Source organism: Sorex araneus, chromosome 3 (genome assembly GCF_027595985.1).
Source record: "Sorex araneus isolate mSorAra2 chromosome 3, mSorAra2.pri, whole genome shotgun sequence".
Classification (NCBI taxonomy): domain Eukaryota; kingdom Metazoa; phylum Chordata; class Mammalia; order Eulipotyphla; family Soricidae; genus Sorex; species Sorex araneus.
In genome coordinates, this window is record NC_073304.1 from 48,005,161 (window position 1) to 48,032,910 (window position 27,750).

Sequence of the window (27,750 nt, forward strand, 5' to 3'; positions counted from 1 at the left end):
AAGAGGGCAGACAATGCTGCTTCTCCGTAACTACCTCTTCCTGGCGTAGCAGACAGCAAGTCTGCCAAGCCAACACGGAGAGGCTTAAGAGGTAGTGGGGCCGCTCTGTCAGCTCAGGGGGGGGCGGCAGCTTGCTCACCATCATCCTGTGAGTCCTCCTCCAGTCTGTCCTTGCCACCACTCTCCACCCCTGAGGTGTGGGAGCTGCCATGGCTGGTCATGGAGCTGCAGGTTTTCAGCTTGCGGTGGATGGCGCTGCTGGAGTAGCTGTCCTCCGGGCCTGGGTCCCGGGGCTTCGGGTCGGCCTCAATGCCAGAGGTGTGCGAGCTACTGTGGCTGGCCGTGGAGTGACGGGACAGACGCTTGTGCTGCTTCACGCTGCCCGCACTGCTCCCGCTGGCCCGGGACCGCTTTTCCAGCTGGTCCATGTCGAGGTCCAGGTTGTCGCTGATGTAAGATTCCCGGTACTGCTTCTTCTCTGAGGGGTGAGGATACACACAGTCGTTACAGTTAACCAAGACAGAAGCAGGATTGGGTCACTGGGGTGGAGGGAGAGGGGCGGGGCATCAGACCACAAGGAAAACAATAATAAAATGTCAAACTCAGAACCTGGAGACTGGAAAGGGGTGATAATGCAGATAGCAGCACAACCTGAGAAGGCTGCAAAATGAGTTAAAAAAAAAAAAGAGTATGGCAGTTTTGGGGGAACCATTCGACTACTCAAGGGCTGTGCAACTCGAGGAGTGATACTCGGCCTCTAGCCAGAGGACAACTTCTCTGCAAAACGTCTGCAATGAAGCAAGTTTATAGTCATAGAGAATAAACATCTAGAAACTTTATAAGTGGTGTGACTGTGCACGACAGGAACTGAAACAATTTTATATATTCGGCGGAACATAAAATTGTGAAAATTTTGAAAAATCTAGTCTTTATTCATAAATAATTCTAGAAGAACTGCTCTGGGGCTTACTCAATAAATGAATTATGGCAACTGCTATTTATCATGTGTGTTCATGTGTTCTGTTTGGTTCATCATTCATTTAAATCTAATTGCTGAACACAATTTAAAATGAAATTAATCCTCTGAGAATTTCCTACAAAAAATTAGGGAATTTAGATATTCCTTAACACACTGATACTGGCACTGCAATTTGTGTTTCTTGTCATCGGGTGGCTTCACTAACAGCGCTCAGTTTTGCTGGACAGTCCCAAATATAATATGAAATTCTGGAACCATAACCATTTCTGATCGTTTAGTCCGTGCCATGGTCCATGCTGTCCGATGGGACACCTAAGGATGAGCCATTCGTGGTATGTGGTGGCATCTATGTATTGACGAAGATGGATTTTTGTTTTTGAAGTAAAATAGATTTTATTTGGAGGTTTGGGGAAAGGGAGGAGGGAGGGAGGGAGGGAGAGGGAGAGGGAAAAGGGAAAATAGAAAAGGAGAAGGAGAAGAAGGAGAGGGAGAGGAGAGGGTGTGTGTGAGAGAGAGAGAGAGAGAGCACTTGTTTCTCCAAGGGTGGAGAGAGCCCCTAAACACACCCCAGCATCAGATATGAAAGTACACATCTTAAGAGGGATGAGAGGCGGATGCCACATGTGCTCAGGCGCTACATTTGCTCAGCCATGCATGTGGGCATAAGCAGAACATAGGCTTGGGCAGCATATATGCCTGCAGATGGACTTTTTTCTATTTTACCTGAACTGGTGAGGTTTTATCAACTACTTAGATAACTGTAATCACCAACAGACTAATGATTATACACAAGTAACTTCTGACCGGTGAAAGTGTTTTTTGATTTTGTGAATGTTATTTTTTAGTGTAGTAAAGATACAAAATTGGAAAAGATGCGATAATGGACAATCCCTTTCAGCAAATGTAAATTAACCATGACATTCAGGCACAAAGTTATAAGTGAACTGCAGGTATAAAACTGATACCAAAAAAACCCCTGACAAACAAAACCTATATGCTTCACATCAGAAATTTAAAGCAAAGGAACAGTTTTGTTTCCTTATATTTTTACTGAAAATTAGAAAAAAAACACATTTGAATGTGAACAATGTTAAACATGGAGAATGCATTTGGGTAATGTTAAGTTGATATTATTTCAGAAGTGCTAACTGGTAAATTAATTGGTTTCTCAGGGGGTCTGTTAATGGACTTGTTTGTTTCTTGGTTAAGTGAATAAATACTTGCACTCCTAAGTATCTGGATCCAGCTTTGAAGTATAATTGCCATAGGCTCCCCAGGGAGGGAATAAGAGTCAGCAGAAAGAGAAGAGTTGTTTTCCAAAATGCTAAAATAAAACATGCTTGGAGAAAAGCTATGTGTACATTACTGGGGTATAGCACATTCAGTCACTTTTAGGAACTTGGGCTGAAAATCTAAAGAGGAGTGTGTGCAGATACCTACAATACAAGTTGAAACCATACATCATATGGACACCATAGCCCAACAAACAGGTCACTACAACAAAAGTCCACCCAGGGCTGGAGAGAGCTTATCAGCTTGCGAAGAGAAAGCTTTGCCTGCAGAATCTCAGGTTTGATCCCTGCCACCAGAGTCCTCCAGAGCACCACCAGGAGAGACCCTGAGCACAGAGAAGTTCCTGAGCACTGGTAGGTGTGGCTCCCAAATGAAAAAGAACATTTTTTTTTTCAAAAGTGCACCTATCTTCAGACTGTTCTTATAGTCTTACTTTCTGAAGGCAACAGGGATAAAGATCAAAGAAAGCTGAAAGGATCTGCAAAATTCCCAGGTATTTCTATATATATTGGAGTCTTGGACTGGAGTGATAGCACAGTGGGTAGGGCATCTGCCTTGCATGCGGCCGACCTGGGTTCAATTCCTCCATTCCTCTTGGAGAGCCCAGCAAGCCTCTGAGAGTATCCCGCCCAAACAGCTGAGTCTGGCAAGCTACCATGGCGTATATGCCCCAAACAGTAACAAGTCTCACAATGGAGACGTTACTGGTGCCCGCTTGAGCAAATTGATGAACAATGGGATGACAGTGCTACAGTGCTTGGAGTTTTAAAGTATTAGCTAGGTGGCTCCTGGAATAGTAGAAAGTGGAGGGAGATACGTTTCATTACTCCACTCTCTTTCTCAGGAAGACAAGCTCCCACCCCACTGCCCTCACCCAAAAGAGTCCACTATAAGCCTGCTCCCCGCCAACGCTGCATCGTGGCCTGTGTAGCTCATGTATCTGGCTTCTGTGTCTTCACAGTGTTAACTCACTCAGTTCTTTGAAAAAAATTTAAGAAACTTTCTTCCATTATGTTAAGAAGTTGGGGGGGGGGTGCTGGAGGGATAGTACTGGTTTAAGTGCATGTGGCAAAACCCCCAGTTCAATGCACTACACCAGATGGTCCTCCAAGTATCACGAGGTGCAGCCCTGGAGCACCACTGAGCACAGGAGCATCACTGGGATGGCCCAGGTAACCCCCAGTCCTATAGGACTGAGCACACCACATTCTCAGGCCCTTATGTCCAAGATGTGGCCAAGAATCACTGGGCGAGGCCCAAGGGTTGGGGTCTCATGAGCACAGACTGGGAGGACCCTCCACTAGCACCAAAAAAAAAAGTTACAAAATAGGGAAGCATTTCAATAATTCTAAAATTTATTCTAAGGAATAAAAAAATTCTCTTTCCTTTAGTAACAACTGGTATCAACAGTGAGATTATCAATGTCAGTGTTTTATTTTCCCGTCTGTTGTAAAGTTCAGAGACCATAGCTTATACAGTATTTTTGAAACTAAGGTGGTTTACATGCCAACTACTGAGCTGTATTTAGTTTTTAAAAGACATAAGGCATTTCCCCTTCCTTTTAAATCAGATGAAAAAATTACTGTCACCATTTTCTACTATAAAATGCTAAAATAAATCAGTATTTTAGACATGGTGACTCTAACTTACCTAAGGGGGAAGATTTTTAATGCTTTTATTCTTTGCTACACTAACATGAAGAAAAGGGCTTTCTGCTTAAAATGATGGCGCCATTAGTGGGTGAGATAACTGGATTCAGGCCAGAATTAGCCTATGAAACTTTAGTTTCGGGCTTTTTTTAGATCCAGAGGGATCTAAGTAGCAAAAACAATGTACAGAGGTGGGAAAAAGGCATTTCTCCTGACGCTAACCACATTCCTCTAATGAAGTGACCTACCCTTTTACCAGTCCTTCTTCACCCCACATAGGTAAGCCCCCAAATGCACCTGGGTCCCATGATCGGTAATGGATCTAGCTCAGTCTGTTAAGGGGTCCAAATTCCTTGGTGTTTTCCCTTACATCCTATCCTATAGTGTCAGCTCATTAATTCTACACAAGAAATGACCTAAACGCTTCGGGCAGACAGCTGACAAATACATGGACTTCTCAGGGTGCAGGGTGGGCCACTGAGGAAGGATGCTGCCTTGACAAACTACAGGCTGTGGCCTGCCCAAGTCACCTACCCTCAGCAGCTTCCCCAGTGCTCCAGACCTGTCTGAATTCCTCTTAACACTCATGTCGGCAGAGCAGAGAGATTTGTTACCCGAGATGAGTCACTGTGGGAAGAAGTGGCAGTCTGGCAGCAGAGGAAGCCTGGACACCTGAATGCTCGGGCCATCGTCTCCCGAGACAGAGGCAGTCTGGGTGGCAGACGGTGGGGAGTGATTCATCTTCTAATCCCTCCTTAAAATGGCATCTCCAAATGGAGTCCAGTTTTTTGAGATTGAGATGGCATAAGAGAGAACCACCTCTAGGAGGGTTTTTTGGTGGTGATTGTTCTTTTTTAGTGTGTGTGTGTGTGTGTGTGTGTGTGTGTGTGTGTGTGTGCTCAAGACAAGTACTTGTCCTGTTTCTTTAGGGACCATGAAACCTGAGAAGTCAAAGTGGTTTCAGACAGGGAACTGAAACAGGAATCTGTATCCTTAGCTCAGGGAAATATGTAAAATCAAATGAAACACAATTCCCAAGAATTATTACAACCTGGATTTGCAAAATAAACTGAAGGTACTACAGAAATAAAACAAATACGCAAAGTAGCACTTGGGGAATCTGCTAAATAGAACATCAAAGAGAAAGAAGGGATAGAAAGAGAGGGAGGGACTCTCAATACAGAGATGAGGTATCTGCAGGGTGCCACTGGGTTGAGGATGGGATAAGGAAATCAGAAGTTAGTGTCCCCATCCTCTCTTCCTCATCCTTACCAGGCTCATTCTGTTTTGAGAGCCCAGGATTCTAGATCTAAAACAAACTTGCCTATTTTGTCCCTGTCTTGGCAAAGTCCTACAGGACTAGCTGGCAAAACCCTCAAGGGGAAACATCCCTGTACTTTTATCATTCTTGTGGAGCCAGCTGTGGGAGGCTCTCAAGAGTTAATAATATGACAGTTTGGAGGCACGTCTGTGACCCACCTTTGCTGTCACTGTACCCCTGAGAATAATCACATTGGAAGGAACGGCCGACTGTCTGTGGCTGTGACTCACATGAGGCACTGCGTGTGCAGAGTTCAGAGAAGCAGATAAGCCTTGCACGGCACTGTGATGCAGTGAATCTTTGGGTAAGGAGTTTTCAAGTCAAGTATGGGGAAACTGAGAAAGACTCATACTAATGTTAAATGACAGAGATGCAATGTTAAGTAGGTGGCTTAAGTCAGTGCCATCTTAGGGGATTCTCAAGACCACCTCTTGCCTTCTAGGACATGGGAACAGGTTATGCAACTCTAAATCCCGAACAGACCCAGCCTTTAAATGCCCCACCTCAGGAACGGAAAACTCATGGCAGCTGTACAGTAAGAGGCGCAGGTGGCAAAGAGGGCCCCCTCCCCCCGCCCTGCTGCACGCTCCCGGACTCCAAGGACCTGCAGTACCTTCGTTCTCCTCCAGCTTCCGGATGTGGCGCAACACAGGCTGCAGGTTCATGTAGAGCCGGTGGCTATTGCTCAGAAGCTGCAGGAGGTGTCTGGAGCGCATGGGGCACCCTGTGTAATAGATGAGCTTCCGAGCTGAGGGCAAGCCATCCGGCAAAATCTCAAATTTTTTCCCCTGTGGAAGAAAAGCCAAGAATAAGTTTCTAACTGTCAAGTTCCTTTCATTTTCATTTCAGTAAGGAAACCAACAGACTCAGAAGTAGATATAAAAATGATCAGATCATGTGCATGAAGAGAAAGACCCATAGGAAGGGGTCTTCACATGAAATCCCAGCAGCACAACTCAGCAAGCCAGATGACAAATGCTAAATCTGTAAGCATCTGATCGTTCTGTTTTTCCATTTATGTTTGGGGGCCATTACTGCAAATATTCGGGGTTTGCTTCGGCACTGTGCTCAGGGACCACTCCTAGTAGTCTCATGGGAACAGATATGGTGCTGAAGACTGAAGCCAGGGTGGCTGTGTGCAAGGCAAACACCCTATCCGCTGTACTCGCTCTCTGGTCCTGATCCTGTACACAGTAGCTGCCACGTAAATGTTTATTTATGTGCCAGACATTGTGCTAGGCTCTGAGAAAATAACAGATGCTACCTGAGGTCTCTACCCCACAGTGAAACATTCTGGTGCGAGAGATGGTGAAGAGACACAGGAAATAACCAGAGTTTATGAAAATTTCTCGGGAACAAGTGAGGAGTTATGACAGTGAACAAAATTCAGGGTCGAGAAAAATGGATATCCTCTTGCTAGCTGAAAAAGGAAAAGGGAGGCTAGAGGGGCTGTTGGAGAGTGTGACAGGAAAGAGAAAGAAGGGATAGAAGGAGTGGGAGGGACTATCAGTACCGAGACAAGGAATCTCATTCTTTAAGCCTGGGATCATTAACATAAAGTTCTAAATTGAGGGTAACAGTCTGGCAAGGCTTCCTAGACTTGGAATATTACAAATTCCTTCAATTTTCCCAACAATGATTAGGGTGGTTGAGTTACAAAAAGGACTATTCTAACCCAACAATTCTCAGCTGAAGGGAAGCAGTACAGCAAGGAGGACAGCACAGTCTAACTCTATTCTTAACGCCACCACAAAACAATATGGGTTTGTGTAACTCAGACGGACGGAATTTTTCTATTCAGGATTATTCATTGCAAAGGAGTCATCAGTGGACTGCAATGCTAGAACAGTGGAAGCTGACATGAAGGAGCACTAAACATGTACTAACACATTGAATGCTCACAGCTTCCTGCGAGAGGGCCGATTATCCCTACTCAGGGGTGAAGAAACCAAGGCTGCACTGGGAGGTGAAGTAATTTGCTCACAGTCATACACCTAGGCAGGGCTGGCCTGGCTGCCAGAAGAATCATTTGTCAAAACAGTATGCTGGGCTCCAGCTCCCCACACACACTGAATCAAAACTCTCAGGGGAGGAGACTGAGGCGGGGAATCTGTATCCTACAAAGCTCTTCAACCTGACTCCTGTACAACTCGGGTTCAGGAAACCACAGAAGTCCAGGAGCCAGGAAGGAGACCCAGTGTTTCATAAATGTGCTCCGCTACCATTTAATCTGGGCAGTGAAAGGGGCAAGTGGGGGAATGACTGGCTCCTTTTTCAGTAGCTGAGGTCTATCTATCACAGGGTTTGGAGAGAAGCAGAAAGGGACGGGGCGGGGGCAGGTCAGAGCCATTTCTTTCTTTTTTTCACAAGAGTTTCTTGCATGAGCAAAAGTAAAACTGGATTGAAGGGTACCTAGAGCGAAAGGGACATAAAGTCAGAATTGGGTCTCACTAAGAGCAGCGTGGAGTTAGTGCCCAAATGCCACTCGGCATAGAGCTCGGTCGTGATTAAGATAGGCCGTCTTCCTAATGGAAGAGAAACACCCGCACACACATTCTAATTTCTCTTCTATCTCGATATATTTTCCCCCTAATTTCTGAAGAAAGCAAATTTACAGATTTTAATGACTACTGGCTGTGTTCATCATTAAGCATATTTCTTTGGACCCTATTGGAAAAAAAAAAGGACATAGCTGGCATTGGAGAGAAACAGCTGGGGAAAGTCATGAATTTGCTCTAAGAAAAGAAAGTGTGCCATTCCCAATATTCTAAAAATACAAGTATTTTTCCTCTTCAGAATTGTAGACTTTTTTTTTATAATGATGACTTTCAAATAGCCAGATATTAATAGAAAAATCTTTTTATATCAACTCTTTATTCTTTGTTCAAAAGTAACTTCCAAAAGAACTGGCCAAACCCCACACTGAGAAATTTACCCTGTGATTACTGCTTTAAGTTTTCTTTCTGTTGTAGGCTTTTAAAATACATCTATTTGATGGATTCATACTTTTCCCATTAGATTTCTCCTGCAACCAGAATACCTTCTAGGGTCAAAGAGATAATGTAACAGGTAAGGCATCTGCCTTACACGTGACCAATCTAGGCTTGATCCCTGGCACTACATAGAGCCCCAGTAGAAGTCATTCCCAAGCACAGTCAGGATGAAGCCCTAAGCACAGCTGGGTGCTGCCTGCCCAACGCCCCCAAAAACAACAACAAAACAGCAACAAACGATACCCTCTAGAAGGGACAAATATCAACAGACAATATTAGTAATGTCTTCTGCGCTAAGATTTTGATTTTAGATTCATGATGAATTAAAAGAGTTACAGCACATTCACAAGCATAGTTAATTATCTTTAACTTTCAAACAGTACTATAACTTATGGGCTTCAGACAATATATTGTTTTAAGAACAAAAGAAAAAAAAAAAAAACAAAAATAAAAAAAAAAAAAAGAACAAAGAAAAAACAAAATCTACAATCTAGACAATGAATCTTTGTATTTGAAACTCACCACAAACACCAATTTTCCAACATTTGTCCAGGGGAAATCATAAAGTAACTGTTTCTCTTCATCTAAATTCTGTAAAAAGAATTATAATGCGCAGAGAATTATTGAGAAAACCAGTAAGACTTTAAAATCTAATTTCTTTCCCAGGAAACAAAAATACAGTGATTAAAAATCTGACAGAGGTCCTCAGTCTCTTTGGAGTTATGTAGCCAGTAATGAAAACACTAACATTACAAATCTGGAACTTTTGGTTCATAGGTAACTGTATTAAGTGGCCCTTTCAAGGTAATCTTTTCCCTTTCAGTCCATCCCTAAACTGAAACAAAAAGTCCAAAAGGTTCAGACATCTGAGAGATGAGATAAGGCACCCATTCTTTCATAGTGTTCCTACATCAAAGATAAAACAGCCTTCTTTCTCTCTGAGGCTTCACAGAGAGCTTCTCTCTCTGTGAATGGATGCCAAATATCATCATATCTCCAAAAGGGTGACAACTTGTTATTTACTTAAGGGACAAACTTGATGAGCAAAGGCCTAACAGAAGTGAAAAAGTCTGATTAGGCACTGATATTAAAACATCACTTATATTTCCATGATTATCAATTTGACAGAAGATAAATAAGAATATTCAAAACAAATGACACAAAGAAAAATGTTCAGATATCAAGGATCTTGTTAGGATGAATCAGGGTCGATCTCTGGCTTGTTTTCTATTCTACAGGACTTATAACTGCTAACATTGACTGTATCACTGTCATCCCGTTGTTCATTGATTTGTTCGAGCAGGCGCCAGTAACATCTCCATTCGTCCTAGCCCTGAGGTTTTAGCAGCCTCTCTTTATTTATCCTTCCCGATGGTGCCACAATTGGAGGCTCTTTCAGTGTGATGGGAATGAGACCCATCACTGTTACTGTTTTTGGCATATTGAAGATGCCACAGGGAGCTTGCCAGGCTCTGCTGTACAAGCAGGACGCTCTTGGTAGCTTGCCGGGTTCTCCAAGAGGGAGAACTAGACAATAAGAGGTTGCACGGCAGCAAATGCGGCCGATCATTTCCGGGAGTTTTGTTTTATAGTCTCTGGATCTTGGCGTTGATAGGATTACATGGCTGCCAGGGGCAGTTTGTGGGTGTGACTGCCTAGCTACTGGAAAATGTGGGATCTGGGTGGAGGAGGCCTAGTCCCGATCTGAGCAGGCTTGGAGATCTCAGCCCCAGGTCCTGCACACCTGGGTTCCTCTGCTGGTTCCTTCATGAATGAGGCTCGTCCGGGCATGTGGAGAGTGGCCTTGAGCATGGTTGTGGCTGGGTTCCGGAGGTCTTTGGCTGTCAGGGCCCTGCTCAGGGCGGGGAGGAAAACTCAACCCATGCCCCTTGGAGAGGCTCTGGTGAAGACAGCCAGGCGCGGGGGCAAGAGACTCTGCCTGCCAACATTAGACTATAATATTACTTTATCTGACCCACAATGTCCTAAACCAATAATAAGTGATCAATGGCCAGTGAACCTATCAAAGAATGCCACAAAGGAACACTGTGAGTGTAGAACCAAAGATACTGTGACACTTTTTTTTCTTTTTTTGCTTTTTGGGTCACACCTGGCAATGCTTAGGGGTTACTCCTGGCTCTGCACTCAAGAATTACTCCTGGTGGTGCTCAGGAGTAATAGGATGCTGGGAATCGAACCCGGGTCCACCGCGTGCAAGGCAAATGCCCTACACACTTTGCTATCACTCCAGCCCCAATACTGTGACATTTTGCCCTCATTCACTAACCTGAAAGATCTGTATTCCCCGCATGGTCAGTCCAAGGGTCAAAGATGCTTCGATTTCCCTTTTATCCTACAGGAATAAAATTGAATGAAAAGGTGTATTTCTCGCCTATAGTGGATAATACAGCACCAAAAAAAAAAAAAAAAAAAAAAAAAAAAAAAACAACCCAGAAATGTCAGGATTGGAAAGCTTGAGTAAAAGAAATACCTTTCAAAGGCACCCTAGTTTTCTACAAGATAAGAAAATTATGAGAACATATTAAATCAACGATGATATATTACTTTTTAAAGTCTGAGATTTTAATGTATCAGTCCATTTACTATACTATATGCAATTTTATATCCGACAAAACTCTAAATATTTAGGCTATTTTTTAAAAATTATCTACTTAATGCTAATCTTTTCTGAGATTTAGAATTTTGACTATACTGCTAATATTTTGATAAGCGCTAGGTATCATGTGTTTAAACCTGAGTAAATCTCACAGTTCTGAAAACAAAATTAGAAATAAGCCTAAATATTTAAGACTCTCATAAGGATAGATAATAAAGCTTTAAAAGTTTTATGATCAGTTAGTTTGGAAAGAAAATACTTTTAAGAATTTCAGTGATCACTGTCACAGCGATAGTATAGCTGGTTGGGTGCTTACCTTGCATACGGCAAACCTTGGGGGATACACTTAGCAGTGCTCAGGGCTTACTCTTGGCAGAGCTGGGGTGCCAGGGGTGCTATCTGGGGTGCTAGGAATCAAACTCAAGTCGGCTGAGTGTGTAAGGTAAGTGCCCTACCCCCTGTACTATCTCTCTATCCCCTCAACTGTACCTTTCAAGGAAACAGGACATTAACAATGTCTCTCTTAAATCTGGAAGCAAGGGAAAAATAATACCATCCCTTGGTTCCTTGTGGTGAGCGGGCCTTCAGCATATAGCTTGCGGTCAAACATTCACATAAACAGGTTGAGAAAGCCATTTTACAAGAACCGGAGGACTGGGACATTTTTACAAGAGCAGGATGGTTAGCCAACAGGAAAAGATAGATCAGCCTTCTGGATATCTACTGTTATCTCCCCTAGGTGCCATTAGTTACTTCTACTTTTACCTTAAGGCCATGATACAAGTAGATTGAAGCCTAAGCATACATAAGCACTGTGGAGTTAGAATAAAGTAGCTTTTGCTCACGCGTGTGTGTGTGTGTGTGTGTGTGTGTGTGTGTGTGTGTGTGTGTTTGTCTCCCCCACCCCCATCACTCTCGCACTCTCTCCTCGTGAACCCCGTTATCCGTTATCCGGTTCCACGGGACAGGACAGTTCCTGATTAAGTTTTCTGATCCAGTCAGGAAGGTTACCCGGCTATATATCCAAACTATAGTCCAGCCTCAAATGATCTAACTTATTCATCTCACCACAAAGGGAGCAGTAGGGATACCAAGTAACTCTGATAATAATAACAGCAGCAAGGACAACCTATGTGGCAAGTTGTTTTAGGAATTGTTCATCCACTAGATCTTTTAATATTCATCAATCCTCAGAGACAGGTATATGGCTACCTCATTTACCAAGTGCAAAAGAGAGCGAAGAGGCTGCTTCTGGTGTCTAGGGTCAGAACAAGAGGCAAAGCAGGATTTAATCCCAGACATGGAGGTTCAATGCAACCGTTTATGCTATTGGATTTGATGATATGCCTTGAATATTTAAGTTGGAATTTAGGAATTTTTGCCAAGGAAGTGACACTTGGTAAACAGGGAGGAGACAGGAAGGAGAAGACAAGACAGGAAGATGACAAACAACAGTGTGTGACTTCCTAGAGGACTGGTCTCTGTTGCTGTTTCGGTGTGTGACCTGACTGCATGTAAAAATGAGGCCAGTGGTGAAAAGAACACTTAAAAACAGTAGCAAACTGCAGAGAGCGAAGGAAACATACTGCTCAATAAATACACAGGCTTCGTGTGCAAGATCACTTGAGCTCTGGTTTCACAAAATATAAGTTTTGTGATCTCTGACATATTTCCTGGTCTCTCATAAAGATTATATTCCCTGTTCAATAATAGAGATTAAAAAAATTTAAGGATGAACATAAAGTTTGTTCCACACGGGCTGTTACAAAGATGTTTTTATTATTATGAAGGTGGGCTTTACTTGGGATTCTCCAAGTAAAGTCTGAAAATTACTGAAATAAGTGACAAAAGTTACTCTGCAAAGCAGAAAAGCAGATCTTGAAAAAAGATCTCCAATAATCATTGGAAAGCCAGCTTCAGTTTCAGCAGCCCAACATCCTGCTTCCAGAACAGTGAGCAAGTCCCCTGAGTCCCAGAGCAACCCACAGTGCCAATGAAGCCCCTTGAAAATCTAAGTCCATTAGAAGGTTAAATCACAACTGCACACAAGACCTTCTCTTGAGCAGGAAGGGGTTCTTCTTTCAGAAGTCACAGTACCTTATATAATCTGTAGTAATGAACAGCCACATCATCCAGTCGGACGGCCTCTTTGATGTATTTAAGATGAGCCTCGGATGCTGTCAGCGCAAACTGATCTTTGTGCATGCTGGGGATGTGCTTCAGGATATAGTCCTTTCCCCGCTTGGAAATAACCTTGGGAACGAAATAGGAGGGGTGAGGGGTAAGCCAGGCAACATGTGTGAGACAGACATTGGTGCTACCTTCACTCCCTAAAGGATGAAAAGGAAAGAAGCTCAAACAAACAGGTTGTATAAATGGTCCAAGGGCCATTCGAAACCCCCATTTTTCTTCTGTTTTCACCATCTGCTTTGTTATTAGGTGCAATTGGCTAATACTAAGATCAACTTAGCCATAATTCTGAATAGCTAAGGGAAAAAAAAATCACAAGAAATGGGGAAATATATTTCTTATTTAAAGCCAGCCAAACAAAACCCAAAACAAAACTGCATATATGCAAATTTTTATACACATCATTGTTTAATGGAAAATTTGTCAGTCCCCTGAAATGCATTTTTTATTAGCATATCCTCAGCTTCTGGGTCCCACTTAGTTCCTAAAATTACAGCCATGGAGTAGGAGGTGTTGAATATAGCTCAAAGAAGGCAGGGGGCTAGCAATAACCGTTCCAAACATTTTTTCATATTTGCAAAGGAGGCTAATATATACACTCTTTGGAGACCTAAATAAACAATCTCATTTGAACATTTACCGTAATTCACTGTGATTTAAGATTTTCATTGAATAGTAGCTCAGCTTTTAGATGTCAAAAAGACAAAGAACCCTCTACTTGCAGGCTGAATGAAAGGTGTTGATTAGTTAAAAGTCTAATTGATGTTGTAAGGATTATAAAATACAGATGGGGAATTTTGCAAAATGAGCAAAGAGCACATTAGCATTTAAAACAATTTGAAATGAGAATATCTTTAACTTAAAAATGGATTTTTTAATGGATACTGACAGTTTGTTTCTTCCTACTGAATATTCTGCAGGTATTAAACATGATAAATTATTAGAAAATTGTAAGTTTTGCTTATAACTCAAGTTACACCTTTTTCTTTCTAAACTCCCCTTTACATGGACATAATCTAAATCAGTATTTGCCAACCCTTTTCAGGTCAAAGAACACATACAAAATAGTTCTTCAAAGGGCACTAAGGGGAGAGTCTTGCTAACAGGAAGGATTCAGGAATCCAGGGCCATTTTGTGGGGAAGCTCTGGTTTCAATGACCCAGAATTAGTATCTGCTGACTATGCAGAAAAATAAATAAGGCTGAATTTGATCCAAGAGATACTAACAAGTAATAGTTTAACGCCCTTTGTGGTTCCTTCTCAACAACAGAAGCACTGTTAAGTCAGGCAACAAAACTTATAAGAAAGTTATTGTGACATGCCAAAAAAACAAAAAAGGTGAAGTTTGGAATATAACTAAGAAATGCTCCATTTACTGGAGACATTTTCCTGTGGAAGCAAGAAGCAAAATTCTCAGATTCAGGGACTTCTTTATGGCACCCAAAGGAGGGACACCGAGTCAGAGAAAGTCTTTCCAGGGACAAAAACACCTGAGCCAAGTCTTAGAAAATGGGAAGAGTTAGGAGAAATCTGCACAAAGAGTTCTCTGGCTAAAACAGCATTTCCCAAAGTGACACCATCCCTTGGGGGATATTGGAGTAATCCAGTGGGAACCTTAGGTGCAACTGGGGTGGAGTTTTTGTTTGTTCAGTTAAAGAAGGTAGATCAATGGGCGGAGCAGAGTGATGATTTTTCTTTCTCTGAAAAAGAAGTCATAGGCCAAATAAATTTGGGGACCTCTAGGTTAAAGAAACTGAAAGAAGAAAGGTTAGAAGTATAAAATATCATACTTGTGTGGCAATGGGAATCACCAGATGAGGAATGAGCCCACAACTTAAGGTGCAGGACCAAGAGAGGAAACCAGAAAGCTGGCAGGGGCCGTATCCTGGAAAGCCTGTCCGCCACCATTGGCCTCTTGGCTTCACTCCACAGAGGACAGGGGAGAGCCCCCAAGATTGAAATCAGACAGAAAAATCAACTCCTTTGCAAGCTGTTTTCACATAAAGACTAAGGCAGGAACAATTCACCCCAGTGTGGTAGAAGGAATGTTGGAAAAGTTGGAAGCCGGGAAAGGGGATGGAGAAGGGACTGTAACTACTGAAAAGCGTGAGAGAGGGCCAAGGAGATGGCTCAAGGGGAAGACCTGGGTTCAATCGCAGCACTACACTGTTGAGCATCACCTCCAAGCCTTGGCCAGGAACTGTGACTAAAGTTCATGAAACTAAAAGAACTTTCTTTCCTTCTTTTTCCTACGTTCCTAGTGGTGCTGGAGGCTATCAGGGCTATACCAGGCAAAGCTTAAGAAGTCACAAGGTGCCAGGGATCGAACCCAGGACTCTGCTGTGCCAGCCCTTGGAGCTATGTCTGCTTCCTTTCTCCCTCGCTCCCTCTCTCCCTCACTTTCTCCCTTCCTTCCTTCCTTCCTTCCCTTCTCTCCCACCCAATACCTGGTTATGCTCAGGGCTTGCTCCTGGTTCTGTGCTCAGAGATCACAGCTGGAGGTGCTCAGGGATTGAATTCAAGTCTTCTAGGTGCCAGACAGACCCCTTACCTGCTGGACTATCCTTGGCCCCTGAGCATTTTCTTTCTTAAGCTGCGTGATGAGGAATCGCAAGTTTATGATGAAAAAGCTGTTCCACTGAACGGAAACTCTTCCACTGATAAGGCAAGGGTTCTGAAGCACTCTAAGTTTTGGGGTGACTGACTGGACAGCAGTGCCACTGAGAGTACAATACAGACATGGGGATAGAAAAGGATGAGGTGGGAAAAAGAGGCTGGATTTGGCGTGAACTGTTTGTTTTGGAGCCACACCCGGCAGCCCTCAGGTGTGGTTGAGAGAGCTTACGCCTGGCTTCTTGCTCAGGGATCACCCCTGGTGGGGATTACGGGTTCGAATGTTTGAGTTTGAGGTACACAGGGGTAAATGTGCCCTGGGAGAGAAACACGTGAGAGGTGAGAATCGCCACACAGAGCTTTGTCAGCAGCACTCCTTTGGATGTGCTCTGTGAGAATCTGAGAGGATATGTGTCAAAGGCAGCTGAGAAATTCAGGACAATAAGTTCAAAGTGACCACTCACGAGAGTTGGTGACTTGAAGGATGGCACACTGAAGCTGTTAGCTGGGGAGAACAGTCGGAGGGGTGGAGGGGAGAGAAAACAGTGAGATGCAGAGAGAAGCAGAGAACCTAAACAATCACACAGGACTTTCCCTAGCCCTTCAAGTGAAAAGGGAAAGTTCTTGGCCGTCCCTCTCTTTTCTGGGCATGGGGCAGAGCACACCGAACATGCTGCAGTGTTCTGCAGAGACACCGAGGGAAGAATGAGACAGAGATAGAGGGTGGATGGAGGTGGGGGGAGAAAATCTGAGATCACCTAAGTTTTAAGGGACTGAAGGAGATGATGGTCCAAGCCAGGCGCTTACATTTGTTTTCACAGCAAGAGAAAAGCTGTGAATGAGCTCACATTTTTTTTAGTGAGTTGTTTTTCTCTTATCTTTCTGTTCCCCAGGAGAAAATGCTGTTCAAACTAAGACTGGATAAGATGAAGGTCATCTAAGTGCCTAAAGAGAACAGAGGAAATCCCGATTTCGCCAATATTTAGGAAAAGAGAGCAGCCTTCTCCCCCACCAATTATAAGCACAACGAGTACATTGGGGGATCATATACCCCAGGCTCTCCAAGTTAAAATTTGAACTTGGGTCTCATGAAGAGTTTTACGGGCCACAAAACAGCTGTGTCCTCATTTCTAGAAGGAACAAGAGTTTTAGCAGAAAGAGCTAGAAATGTGCGGGAGAAAACACTATAGCTTCTGGAGCCAGTGCTTACCCAAGGTGGGAAGTAAGCCTCTGGCTCAAAGTACTTTCCATAGTGCTTGTTCCTTTTGAAGTTCCCCAGATCAGCCTGGAGGGCAAAGGCTGCCAGCAGGAAGTAGGCCTCCTCTCGGAGAACACACTGAGAATGGAGCACTTGTTTTCTCAGGTGCCAGTAATAATAGTGTCTTGCTGCTCTGTCACTAGGAAAATAAAAGAAACCAGAATTCACATTTTGATGGAACAATCCAATGGCATGTAAACAGAACCCGAATCCTGCTACCCATCTGCAGACAAGAGCACTTCTGTTCCAGCTGCCCCCAGCCCCCTCCCCACTCCCTGAAAAGAGGGAGGAGTGGAGTTGCAGCTAATCCCTCAGTGCCAATGGGGAGTCAAAATTCCAAGTCAGACTCCCCAGACGGCAAAAGCCTCGTTTTCTAAGATTTGTAATAATTTTTTTCATTCATGGAACGGGGAGCGGGAGGGGCGGCGAACATCCTACTCCAATAAGGTAAAATACCTCACTTAAAAGGTGAAAAGTCTAGGCATTTCTTGTCTGTATTAAAATAGTTTCGCTACAATAATGCCGCCCACACCTGATTAAGGTTTGCAAATCTAAGGGTGAACGTTCGAACTTCAATGTTGCTTGGCTTTGTTTCTGCTTTGTTTTCCAGCTGAGCATATTACAAATTTTCATCAACCCTTTAAAAATATTTCTGTCCAAATGCACTTTAAAAAGTTGCTCTGAAGCAGGATCAATAATCTAGCAGGTAGGGCACTTTGCCTTGCACTCGACCAACTGGGTTAGACCCCTGAGCACAGAGCCAGGGGTAAGCCTCGAGCTCAGCTGCTTGTGGCCCCAATCCCCGCCTCTCAAATCTGAGTGAACTGGAAAGAATTTTGCTGAACTTATTTTAATTAAGTGGATATTACTTTATAAATTTTTTTTAGGCACCTGGTTATGATAATCATGATACTCTGCACAGATAGGAATTTTAATAGTGTGCTCAGTACAACTCATCAGGTCAGAAACATAGTCTCCATTAAATGTAATAAAAAGGCTGACTCAGGAAAAATATGTTCAAAGACCCAAAATAAAGTTATAGGATAATAGAGAACTTTTGTGACCAGAGCAAAAAAAAAAAAAAAGTATGTGTAAATGTGCATTTGTGACTGAGTATTTTAATGTATCTATTTGCCTCCACATTGTATTTTCACTGAAAATTTTATTTGCAACCCATAGTTTATTAGTTGATGATATGAAAACATATGGGCTTCAGGGCTGGAGCCATAGTATGGCAGGGAGGGTGCTTGCCTTGCATGCAGCCAACCCAGGTTTGATCCCTGCTCTCCATCTGGCCCCAGAGCCCTTCAGAAGTAATTCCTGAGCACAGGTCCTGAGAACAGAGCCAGAAGTAATCCCTGAGCACTGTTGGGTGTGCCACCAAAAAAAAAAAGAATGCTTCCCCCAAAGAACCCCAAACATATGGGTTTTTTTTTTTAAAACCAAGATCATGTTTAAGGATGCAGAGTTTAAAAATAAGCTAAGTATTTTTCCCCCTTGGGGTAGAATATTTTTCAGAATGCTTCTTGTTAGAATGCTGACCACAGAGCATGTGGACTAGTTTATTCCTTGGGGAAAAGGATGAATTAACCATTCACTAGTCTCAGGGGGTTAATTACTGGCTAAATAATATCTGTCCTTCTCCCTAGCGCATTCCATACTTACTAGCTAAATTGAGTAAAATTTCATATAAACTAAGGAAAAGTTTCTCTGGGTTTTAAAAATGATTCATGGGTTAATTTTTTTTAATCTGCATGTGTCCTTTATATACATATTAAAAGCAAACTCACATAAAAATCACTAGCAAACGTATCTTTGTTTCATGGGCTTTGTCACATTTCTTCATGGGGTTTCACAAAATTTGAAAATAAGTAAAACAGAACTCACTTTTCTAGCTATTTTCTAACAAATAACAAAACCATATCTGAAAGTTTTCCAGCACAGAATCCTCCTACATAAATGATCATCTGAGTCTTTAAAATAGTAATTTCTGAGTATGTATCATAAGCAAAGTATTATTCATGTACTTTCCTTCTGCTTCCAGAATAAGAATTAATGACCTGCTTTGACCATACTACATCTAAGATTCGCACAGAATTGCTCCATTTGGCATCACTTTACCATTAAAGCCACTGCAAGAGCCCTGAGGTGAAGAGAAGACCAGGCTATAGAAACACTGAGGAAAGAATTCTTGCTCCATCCTCATTACCGGGCCTCACTATGGGAAAGAACCAATTCTGTCACCTCTGCAAAAGTGCTAACTCCTTCATGAACATCCTTTTGGGTGACTGATGTGCTAAGAAAATATGGAGTATAGGAAGTACAGGTTCCCATGATACTGTTAATAGTATCACTAATAGTCTAACATTCATTCATCTGTCAACAAATATTAAATGATTACTGTACCTCTGATTATAGTGATTAAGGGGACATAGTTGTGCAAAATGTTTTTTCTAATCCTCACCCTTATGAAGAATAGAGGCAAAAAATAAACATGAACATTTAATTTGGTGTGTCAGGAAAAAAAGGAGTGTTACGAGGAAAGACAATTTAGACACTCTCAGAGCTTCCTCATACCTGATCAGCCTGCCATTTTCTACATAATACTGTACACGGAAATGGATGATCATAGGAGGTCCAAACTGGTCAATTCCCTGAAACAAAGACACACATAAAACTCAAGCTGTTTTTAGTTACTTCAAAAGTGGTTTTCAAAAAAACCAACTGTACTAGATCTTTTTCACCTGCAAACCCAGGTGAATTTTTATATGGTACAATACTGTGACTTACAGGTGGGAGTTGTGTTTCTCTTCTAGACAAAGCTATCTCCAAAAAGTTTGAAAACATGAATTCAAAGAGCAAATAAAAGCAACGTGACAAACAGAAAGAGACTCTTTATATGAGCATACACGTAAGTTTATGCCTAAGTTTATAACTAAGCTTCTAGTGTGGCAAAAACTATGTATGACCCCTGGCTACTAAGCAATAAAAGGGCTTGAATTTATTGTGGCTAAGCAAGGAACAAGACTAAAAAAAAAAAAAAAAGTGGTTTTCAAAAGCAGTAAGTTATTATTTACAAGACACTTCTTAACTACTAACACTGAGCTCCTAGTTAGTGGCAGCTGCAGTGGGTATACAGTTGTGGAATACATCCTCTGGCAAAAGCAAAGTTACAAAACATTAGAATCGTATCTGATACTTCTTCAATGTAATGCCAATGACAACATAAGGGAGGATAAAAATAAATGCCAGTGGAAATTTCTAGCTGAGATTCTGCTCCTCTCTCAGCCCAGTCCCCTGTGGTGACCATTTGCTCCTCATTACAAATGTTCTCTTGTTCCTCTGACATTCCACATACCAAATTCTAATATGCTGTTTATTTAGACATTCATGATCCTTACTTTGTAGTTTGGCTTTGAAGTAGCCTTCCCCTTTATTCTGAAAATTCTGAAATACAAATTGGATGATCTAGGTTTAGATACTGGGGATTCAATCCCAACTTATTAGGGTGATTCTGGAACTACTATATAAATTCCCAGTAAATACTTCCACATGTAAATGGAAGGGACATTTACTAAAGAAAGAATTTGGTATAATAAACTAGCAAAGCATCAAGTGGAAGTGTAACGAAAGAAGATTTAAAAATAACTTAATTTCTATGACATCAGCTTTGAAAGCTAACAGAGACAGGGTAAGATCAAACTTGTTTCATATCTTTATATTAATAAAAAGTTATCATTTAATATTATTTTAGCCAGATAGCCAAAATCTATTGTTTTACACTAGGAGCTATAGTAGAAATATATACTACATATAAATATGTGGGCAGAGTCTGGCAAGCTACCCGTGGCGTACTCGATATACCAAAAACAGTAACAACAATGGTCCTCATTCCCCTGATCCTGAAAGAGGCCCCAATATGCCAGTGGGATACACTAGCATGCGACAGGGACAAATGGAGACGTTACTGGCGCCCACTTGAGCAAATCGATAAACAATGGGATGACAGTGATACAGATAGTGATATAAATATGTACATATAAATGTCACACATTAATGTGACATTTTAGAGCTTACAAATCATTTTTCCCCTGTTATGTACCATGAAAAGTATTATCTGATCTATAATAGGCTACAACAAAGTTTTCACAAAATTGATATAGTTTTGCTCATAAATGTAATCTCACCCAAGGGACTTCGTATTGGCGTACCTTGCTGGCCTCCTTCTTCCACTCTTTTGGACAATACTTATAAAGCTTTTGTGACAACTCCATATACACATGTTCATTGTCTATTCATTGAAAAAAAAAAGGGACAAGATAATGGGAAATAGGTTAAAAATGAGAAAGGGAGAACAAGAAATTATAACAAAACAATTTTTTTTAAATCTTGAGATTAATTTTTAATGTACTCTGAATTCACATACTAACGAAAAGGTCATGTGGGTTAGATACTAAAGCGATCCTTTGAAAATTATTTTTCTTTTGTAATACAACAAAACATATGCTAATGAACTATAATATTTAGTAATTAAAAAAAAACTCCTGCTTTTTCATAACTTCTAGGATCAATTTCCAGCAATGTGGGTAACCTCAATTTTCAGCACTGTGGGTTTTTCTTGATCTTAGACAAATTCATAGAAGACTCTTGCACAGGTGAAAAATACTGGAACAGGACAGAAACACCATCTTCATCATTAGGTGAAAAATTAGAGAACGGGGAGTGGGACTGGAGAAATAGCAACAGGGGTGAAGGTGCTTGCCTGGCAGGTATCCCACCTCAACTCAATCCCTTACAGCATACGGTCCCCCAATCACCACTGGGGAGTAGCCCCTGAGCCCCAAAACAGAAACAAATGAGAGAAGGAATTAGAAAAAAAAATTGATGAGAACAGGCCATTTCCAAATTAGGATCCTGTTCCATGGTTGTGAATAGCAGTCTTTAAAAACATTCCGCTGTCTTCACATAAAACACAGCCTGACAAAATGACACACCACTATTTGCACTGTCTTTGGGATTGATCTCATGGGAAGAGAAGACTTTTATGCACAACAGAGTGAATGCCAAATATTCTTTGAGCAAATGGTGTTTTTTTAACAATGAACGCCATAAGGCTGCTAAAACACACTTTTAAAGGTGATTGAGATGTGTAAATATAAGATGGTGAAAAAAATGTTAAAAATTTAATATTCTGTAGGAAAGAATCTTTTGAATGAATAAAGCCTTAGTCATCCTATTTTGTAAAAAACTTTAAATCTTTTTCTTATTTCGTTTTCTTTAATCCTCACCACGGAGGCATGTTCACAGAAAGCTCTACATACTCATTTGGGGTGTGTGTGTGTGCGGGGGCGTTGGAGAGACAGTACAGCAGTTACAGTGCATGCTTGCATGTGAATGCCCTGGTTTAATCCGTGGCACTGCATTATTGTCCCCAGACCACCACCAGCAGTGACCCCTAAGCACAGAGTCAGGGTAAGCCCTAAGGATCCTGACATGTGGCCTGAAGAATCCCCATCCCAAACGAAAAGTATCTCTTTTTAATGAGTACATAAGAGGAGGTGAGTATACTCAGGAAAACACTCTCAGCTAGCTCTTTCAAGCCTGAGTTCTCCCTTGAACATGTTTTTTCCACTCTGGAGAAGCTTGTGTTTTCTCATGAACACATATTCTTTACTTTTTCTCCCCTATTTCTAATAAAACTGTTTTAAATATAAACTATCTTGTCCCCCTCCCTCCCTCCTCCTTCCCCCTCCTCCCACACCCCTTGCCCCCCCACCCCCAACACCACACTTAAGCACACAGTCACTTTTTAAGAATACCAAAGTTTTTCCTGGAAAATCACTGTGAGAGAATGAAAAGGGTAATGCTACTCTTTTCACTTTGAATGGTACACACTAAGTCAAGCAATTTGAATGAAAGGGGCAAGAAAGAGGTTGCACAAACAAAAAGAACAAAGAAAAGAAAAAAACCACAGGCAATGGCTACTTTAATCCACTTATCAGATAAACTAAAACTAGCTTCCATCTCCTGTATGTTAATTAAACATACAACAGACAAGACCAGACAATCTTCCCATGGAATTTGACTGCATTTGGTTAAGAATGTTTGTCTGAAGAAGCAACTTAGTGAGTGTAACTGAGATGGTTCACTGTAATAGTATGTGTGTGTTTAACCACCACTCTCTCTCTACCATGTGATGGTCTGACCAGGACTTTACATTCAAAATATACTCAAGCAAACATCACATCAGTCCTGCAGAGCAGGTGGAACAATAATTTTCATTTGACATGTATGCAAAGTAAATCTGAGAGAAGTGACAAAGTCTAAAGCCACACAGCTAGTCTGTGGTAGAACTAGAATTAAAAACAGGTCATCTGATTCCTGTTCCAATGTTCTTTCACCACACTACAATCTCACTATTAAAAAGGACATCTTAAAGCTCCTATTTTGAAACCTAAGGAAGCTGTAAACTGGTTTTATTAGACTGACTTGCTGAACAACAAAGACCAACAGTCAGGCTGTGGCTGTGGTAATAAGAATTCAGTTTGAGTATAGAAAAAGTAATTTAGAATCAATAGGGCATCTTATTTCTCTCAGACACTTCTCCTTTAAAGAATGACTGAGGTATGTACTAAAACTAGGATGGGGCTGAGCATTTGTGTTTTTATGACTTTAACTACCCCAGGAAGAAACAGGAAGAAGGTCAAATGGATGATTCATGAGTTCCTCGTGTGTTCCAGGCTCTCCAAAAGAGACAACTAAAAACAGTTCACATTTTGGAGAAGGGCCTTGTTCAATCAGTTGATATAATACATATATGGAGACATTCTAACCATACAGATCTAATGTACAGATCTAAGCATTTTAAGAAACTAATCAAATTCTAAAGATATCAGAGCCTTTACATTTAAACCTATTCCAGTAAAAGACAACTAATCCCTGTCACTATATCACTGTCATCCTGTTGCTCATCAACTTGCTGTTTTTGGCATATCGAATATGCCATGGGGAGCTTGCCAGGCGGGCGAGATACTCTCGGTAGCTTGCCGGGCTCTCCGAGAGTGGTGGAAGAATTGAACCCGGGTCAGCTGCGTGCAAAGCAAATGCCCTACCTGCTGTGCTATCACTCCATTCCAACTAATCCTGATCCGAGAATAAAATATAAAAATATTTTTTCAAATAAGTCTTCATGGAAAATTGGGCAGATATAATTCCAGTATGAAATAGAAAAATAAAAAAAAAAAGTCTTCTGGCAAAAATATGAACTGTTTCTGGTCTGTAGGAGAATGTAGCACTGTAACACTGTTGTCCTGTTGTTCATCAATTTGCTCGAGCGGGCAAAAATACATAAAATTCAATTGCCTAAAGAAGAATCAAGTGTGTAGTTTAAACTGTACCAAATACATGACCTAAAATTCTAAATCTTGTAAGAAATGTGTAACAGTTGATATTTAAGGGTAAAGGCTATGCTGAAAATGCTTATGGATTCATTCTGACAATCACAAATTTACAATAATAGGTCCAATAAGTTATAGATACAATACATCATATCAAGATACTGGTGAAATTCTGAGATGGTAATAAATCTTACTTTGTATAACACTTAGTCCAAACAGGTGATAGTCCTTTAGCCTGAGAAGATCACACACCTGAACCAGCAACTGGTGACATAGAATTTTAACCTGTAGAAATACAAAAAGCATAACCTGAGATAATTCAACCAAGTTTATATAGTGAGCCACAATTAAGCCATTTACTATTTGCTCCCTGAAAGGACAAACCAACAGTACCAACTGTTGGCTTATCACTTTGCTCACAGTTAATGTTAAATAACAATGATAGAATACATTTTTTACAATATGGAAGAGTCAATGCATCTTTTACAAGTTTCATAAAGCTTATGATACATGGAAAAGAAATCTTATGCTAAAACTCTGGTGAAAACAAAGTAATTCAGAAGTAACCCAAATAGCATATGCAAATCATCAAAAATGCTACTTTGGCAATGTTTTTCTCTTGGTCTAAGCAAAATGCTCATTTTTCTACACAATGAGTGACTACTAAGGAATCACTCCTGTCGGTGCTCAGGGGACCATATGGGATGCTAGGGAACAAACCCATGCAAGGCAAGTGCACTAGCTGCTGTACTTATCTCTATGACCTGGGAATGTTATTTTTGAATTGATCATATGTTGAATGATTAAAAGTTTTTAAAATATTCAGTTTTAATGATTTCTTAAATGTCGAATAAAGTGTTTGGTGGAGTAGTAATTCTGCTGAATCTGCCATGTTAACTTCAGAATCATTAACATGTTTTAGAACTGACTTTAAGAGATCTCCCAGTTTAATTTCTTCAACTTTCTTTAATTTCTTTTTCTTTCTTCACAGAAAAACAAGGCTGAGAAAGCATAAAGTCAGGTTGCAAGTAGTTACAAGGGTAGTAAGGCACATTTGACTATTAAATTTTATGTATGTAAAAATGGACATTTCCACATGCATGTTAAAATATATACATCATGACACTTTCATCCTGTCTTTATGTTTACAGACTTAAAGAGTGTATCATTTTATAAATATGCCCTTTATAAAATCAGGAATTTGGGGAAAGTGCATGAGTGCTACCCCAATCAATACTATTGGGAAAAAGCATTTACCAATAAGTGATCACTATTACCATCATTACTTGGAATTTTTTGAGTTACATGTATCATCATAATTTTAGTTGAAAAAGAGGCTTCAGTAAATAGAATAGTGAACTAATAAAAAAAATCAAACCGCATGAAATGAAGTCATATACTACAATTTTGAGATTTAAAATGTCTTATTCATCTAGAGCGGGGGTTCGCAGTCGAGGGCTACATGGCCTTCTATAGGCCCTCTTGAGATTCCAAGGAAGGCATGGGTGATAACTGTAAATGGAGGGACACAGCACCCAGGTGAAGGACCAATTAGTAGGACAGAAAGGCTTCACAAAGGATAAAAGGTTGGAAGAAGGCCATAGTCGGGAAGACGGAGAAACACAGATCTAGAGCACCTTTAGTCCTTAGTTTTGACTATGTTGTTAAAAATACCACCATCTGATAGTTGGAGAGACAGTACAGAGGGTAAGGCATTTGGCTTGCACATGGCTGACCTGCATTTGATCCCCAGACACCCCATATGATCCCCTGAGCCACTGAGCCCAAGGAATGATCCTTGAGCACAGAGCCAGGAGTAAACAAACCCTGAGCACCCAAGCAAAACAGAAACAGACAAAAAAGTAGCATAAAAAACACTTGGAGTAATTATTAACTAAAAACAGTGAACATACAAATAATGTATAAAATATACTATATTGCAACTCTGTAAAACTGTGGCTTAAAAAGTACAGTAAATTTTTTTCATGCATTCCATATAAGTAATATTACTCTGCTAGTTAAAAAAGGTATTTGGAGCCCACTGGAAAAGCTCATTAGCAACTATTTGTGTTTAAAAGCTGTAATTAATTATACTTGTATCTCAGGAGGTTTATGTGCTGTGAAAATTGAAGATTGAAATTTATAAAATTTACATGTAGGCTATAATTTAGGCTATAATTTAGCTAATTCTGAAAAAATGTTAATCTTTAGAAGCAAGGGAAACATTATAAAGGTGCTGTACCATATGAGTTATTAAGAATAAGTATAAAGGTATTATTTGAAAATATACTCTGTGAAATGCTTTATTATTGATTTTTGGTTTGTAGTTGTTAATTTAGATAAAATTAACATATAAAATGAGTAAGAACATACTACTCAACTAGTGCCCTGCATCCTCTTTTAGTCCAACTACTTGCAAGAGAGGAACCTGGGTCTTGGCAAAGAGTCTACCTGACTTGGAAATAGAAAATCTTACAAGTCTACTGTAAGATTCAGGCTCACGGGTGATTCAGGCTCGCCATTGACTTTCATTAAGAAAGCACACTAATGGAAGGAGCAAACAGTGCAGAGAGATTAAAATAAGCATTCCTCTGATAAATGTTCACCTACTGGGAAGTTTCCCAGCTGCAAGGCACTGTAATACATGCTTTATGTAGGCTGTATCTTTACATCCTTAAACTGTCTTGGTGAGGGGAGCAAGGTTAACTATATCTTAAAGATAATGAAACTGAAGCAACCCCATGCCCCAAGTCTTCAAGACTGGAGAATGAGTCAAGAACTAAGTAATTCCACCTAGGTCCCTGGGACTCTAAACCCCTCTTTAATCATGATGATATACTGCTTTACCAGTCTGTGATCATAATCCTGACCATCCTGTAGAGATTTTTATACTAGGTTTGCAAAAGACATAAAGTGAGGGAGTCTGGAACTAATCTTTGACTAGGAATTGAAATAATATAGCAGCTATTATACAGCAGACAGGGAATAAGCTAATGGGCCAACCCTTAATTCTCACAATCATCTTGAAGCACAGGTATTGCATCTGTTTTTATAGGCATAACTGCTGAGGCCAGGGTGGCATAATTAATTTTCCAAAAGCCATTCAGTCATGGGATTTGAATTCCAATATGTGTGTTTCAAGTCTACTCACATATATAAGCCTTTCTACTACCATTTCTGCCTTTTTATTGCTGTTATTCTTCATAAAGGGAGCTAATATAAATTGGAGACCTACTGTGTTCAAGGTACCGGGCACGCTGGTTTTCTGTTTGCTTGTTTTGGGGCTGTGCCTGTACAAATTGGTTTTATAAGTGAAGGTGAGTGACTTAAGTAACTGGTTGAAAGGTCACAAAACTAGTACTGGTAGAATCAAACATAAAAAAAATCTTATAACATTTCTCTGTAATGATGATAACTACATTATTATAGTAAGAACAGCC

At 40.9% G+C, this 27,750-nt stretch overlaps 1 protein-coding gene across 3 annotated transcripts in view; it reads right to left on the reverse strand.

The window, feature by feature from the left end:
• FRMD6 (FERM domain containing 6) overlaps positions 1-27,750 on the reverse strand; it is an 83,359-nt gene that overhangs the window by 8,966 nt on the left and 46,643 nt on the right. For 2 of the 3 annotated variants that reach the window (XM_004601736.2, XM_055133293.1), the window contains exons 3-11: positions 24,505-24,595; positions 21,101-21,204; positions 19,491-19,567; positions 16,866-17,052; positions 12,950-13,105; positions 10,523-10,588; positions 8,758-8,826; positions 5,856-6,030; positions 140-478 (exon numbers count right to left, since the gene is read on the reverse strand). In XM_004601736.2, coding sequence (XP_004601793.1) covers positions 140-478; positions 5,856-6,030; positions 8,758-8,826; positions 10,523-10,588; positions 12,950-13,105; positions 16,866-17,052; positions 19,491-19,567; positions 21,101-21,204; positions 24,505-24,595 — 1,264 coding nt within the window. The remainder of the gene's footprint in view (positions 1-139; positions 479-5,855; positions 6,031-8,757; positions 8,827-10,522; positions 10,589-12,949; positions 13,106-16,865; positions 17,053-19,490; positions 19,568-21,100; positions 21,205-24,504; positions 24,596-27,750) is intronic. The other variant, XM_004601737.2, reaches the window with a different exon arrangement.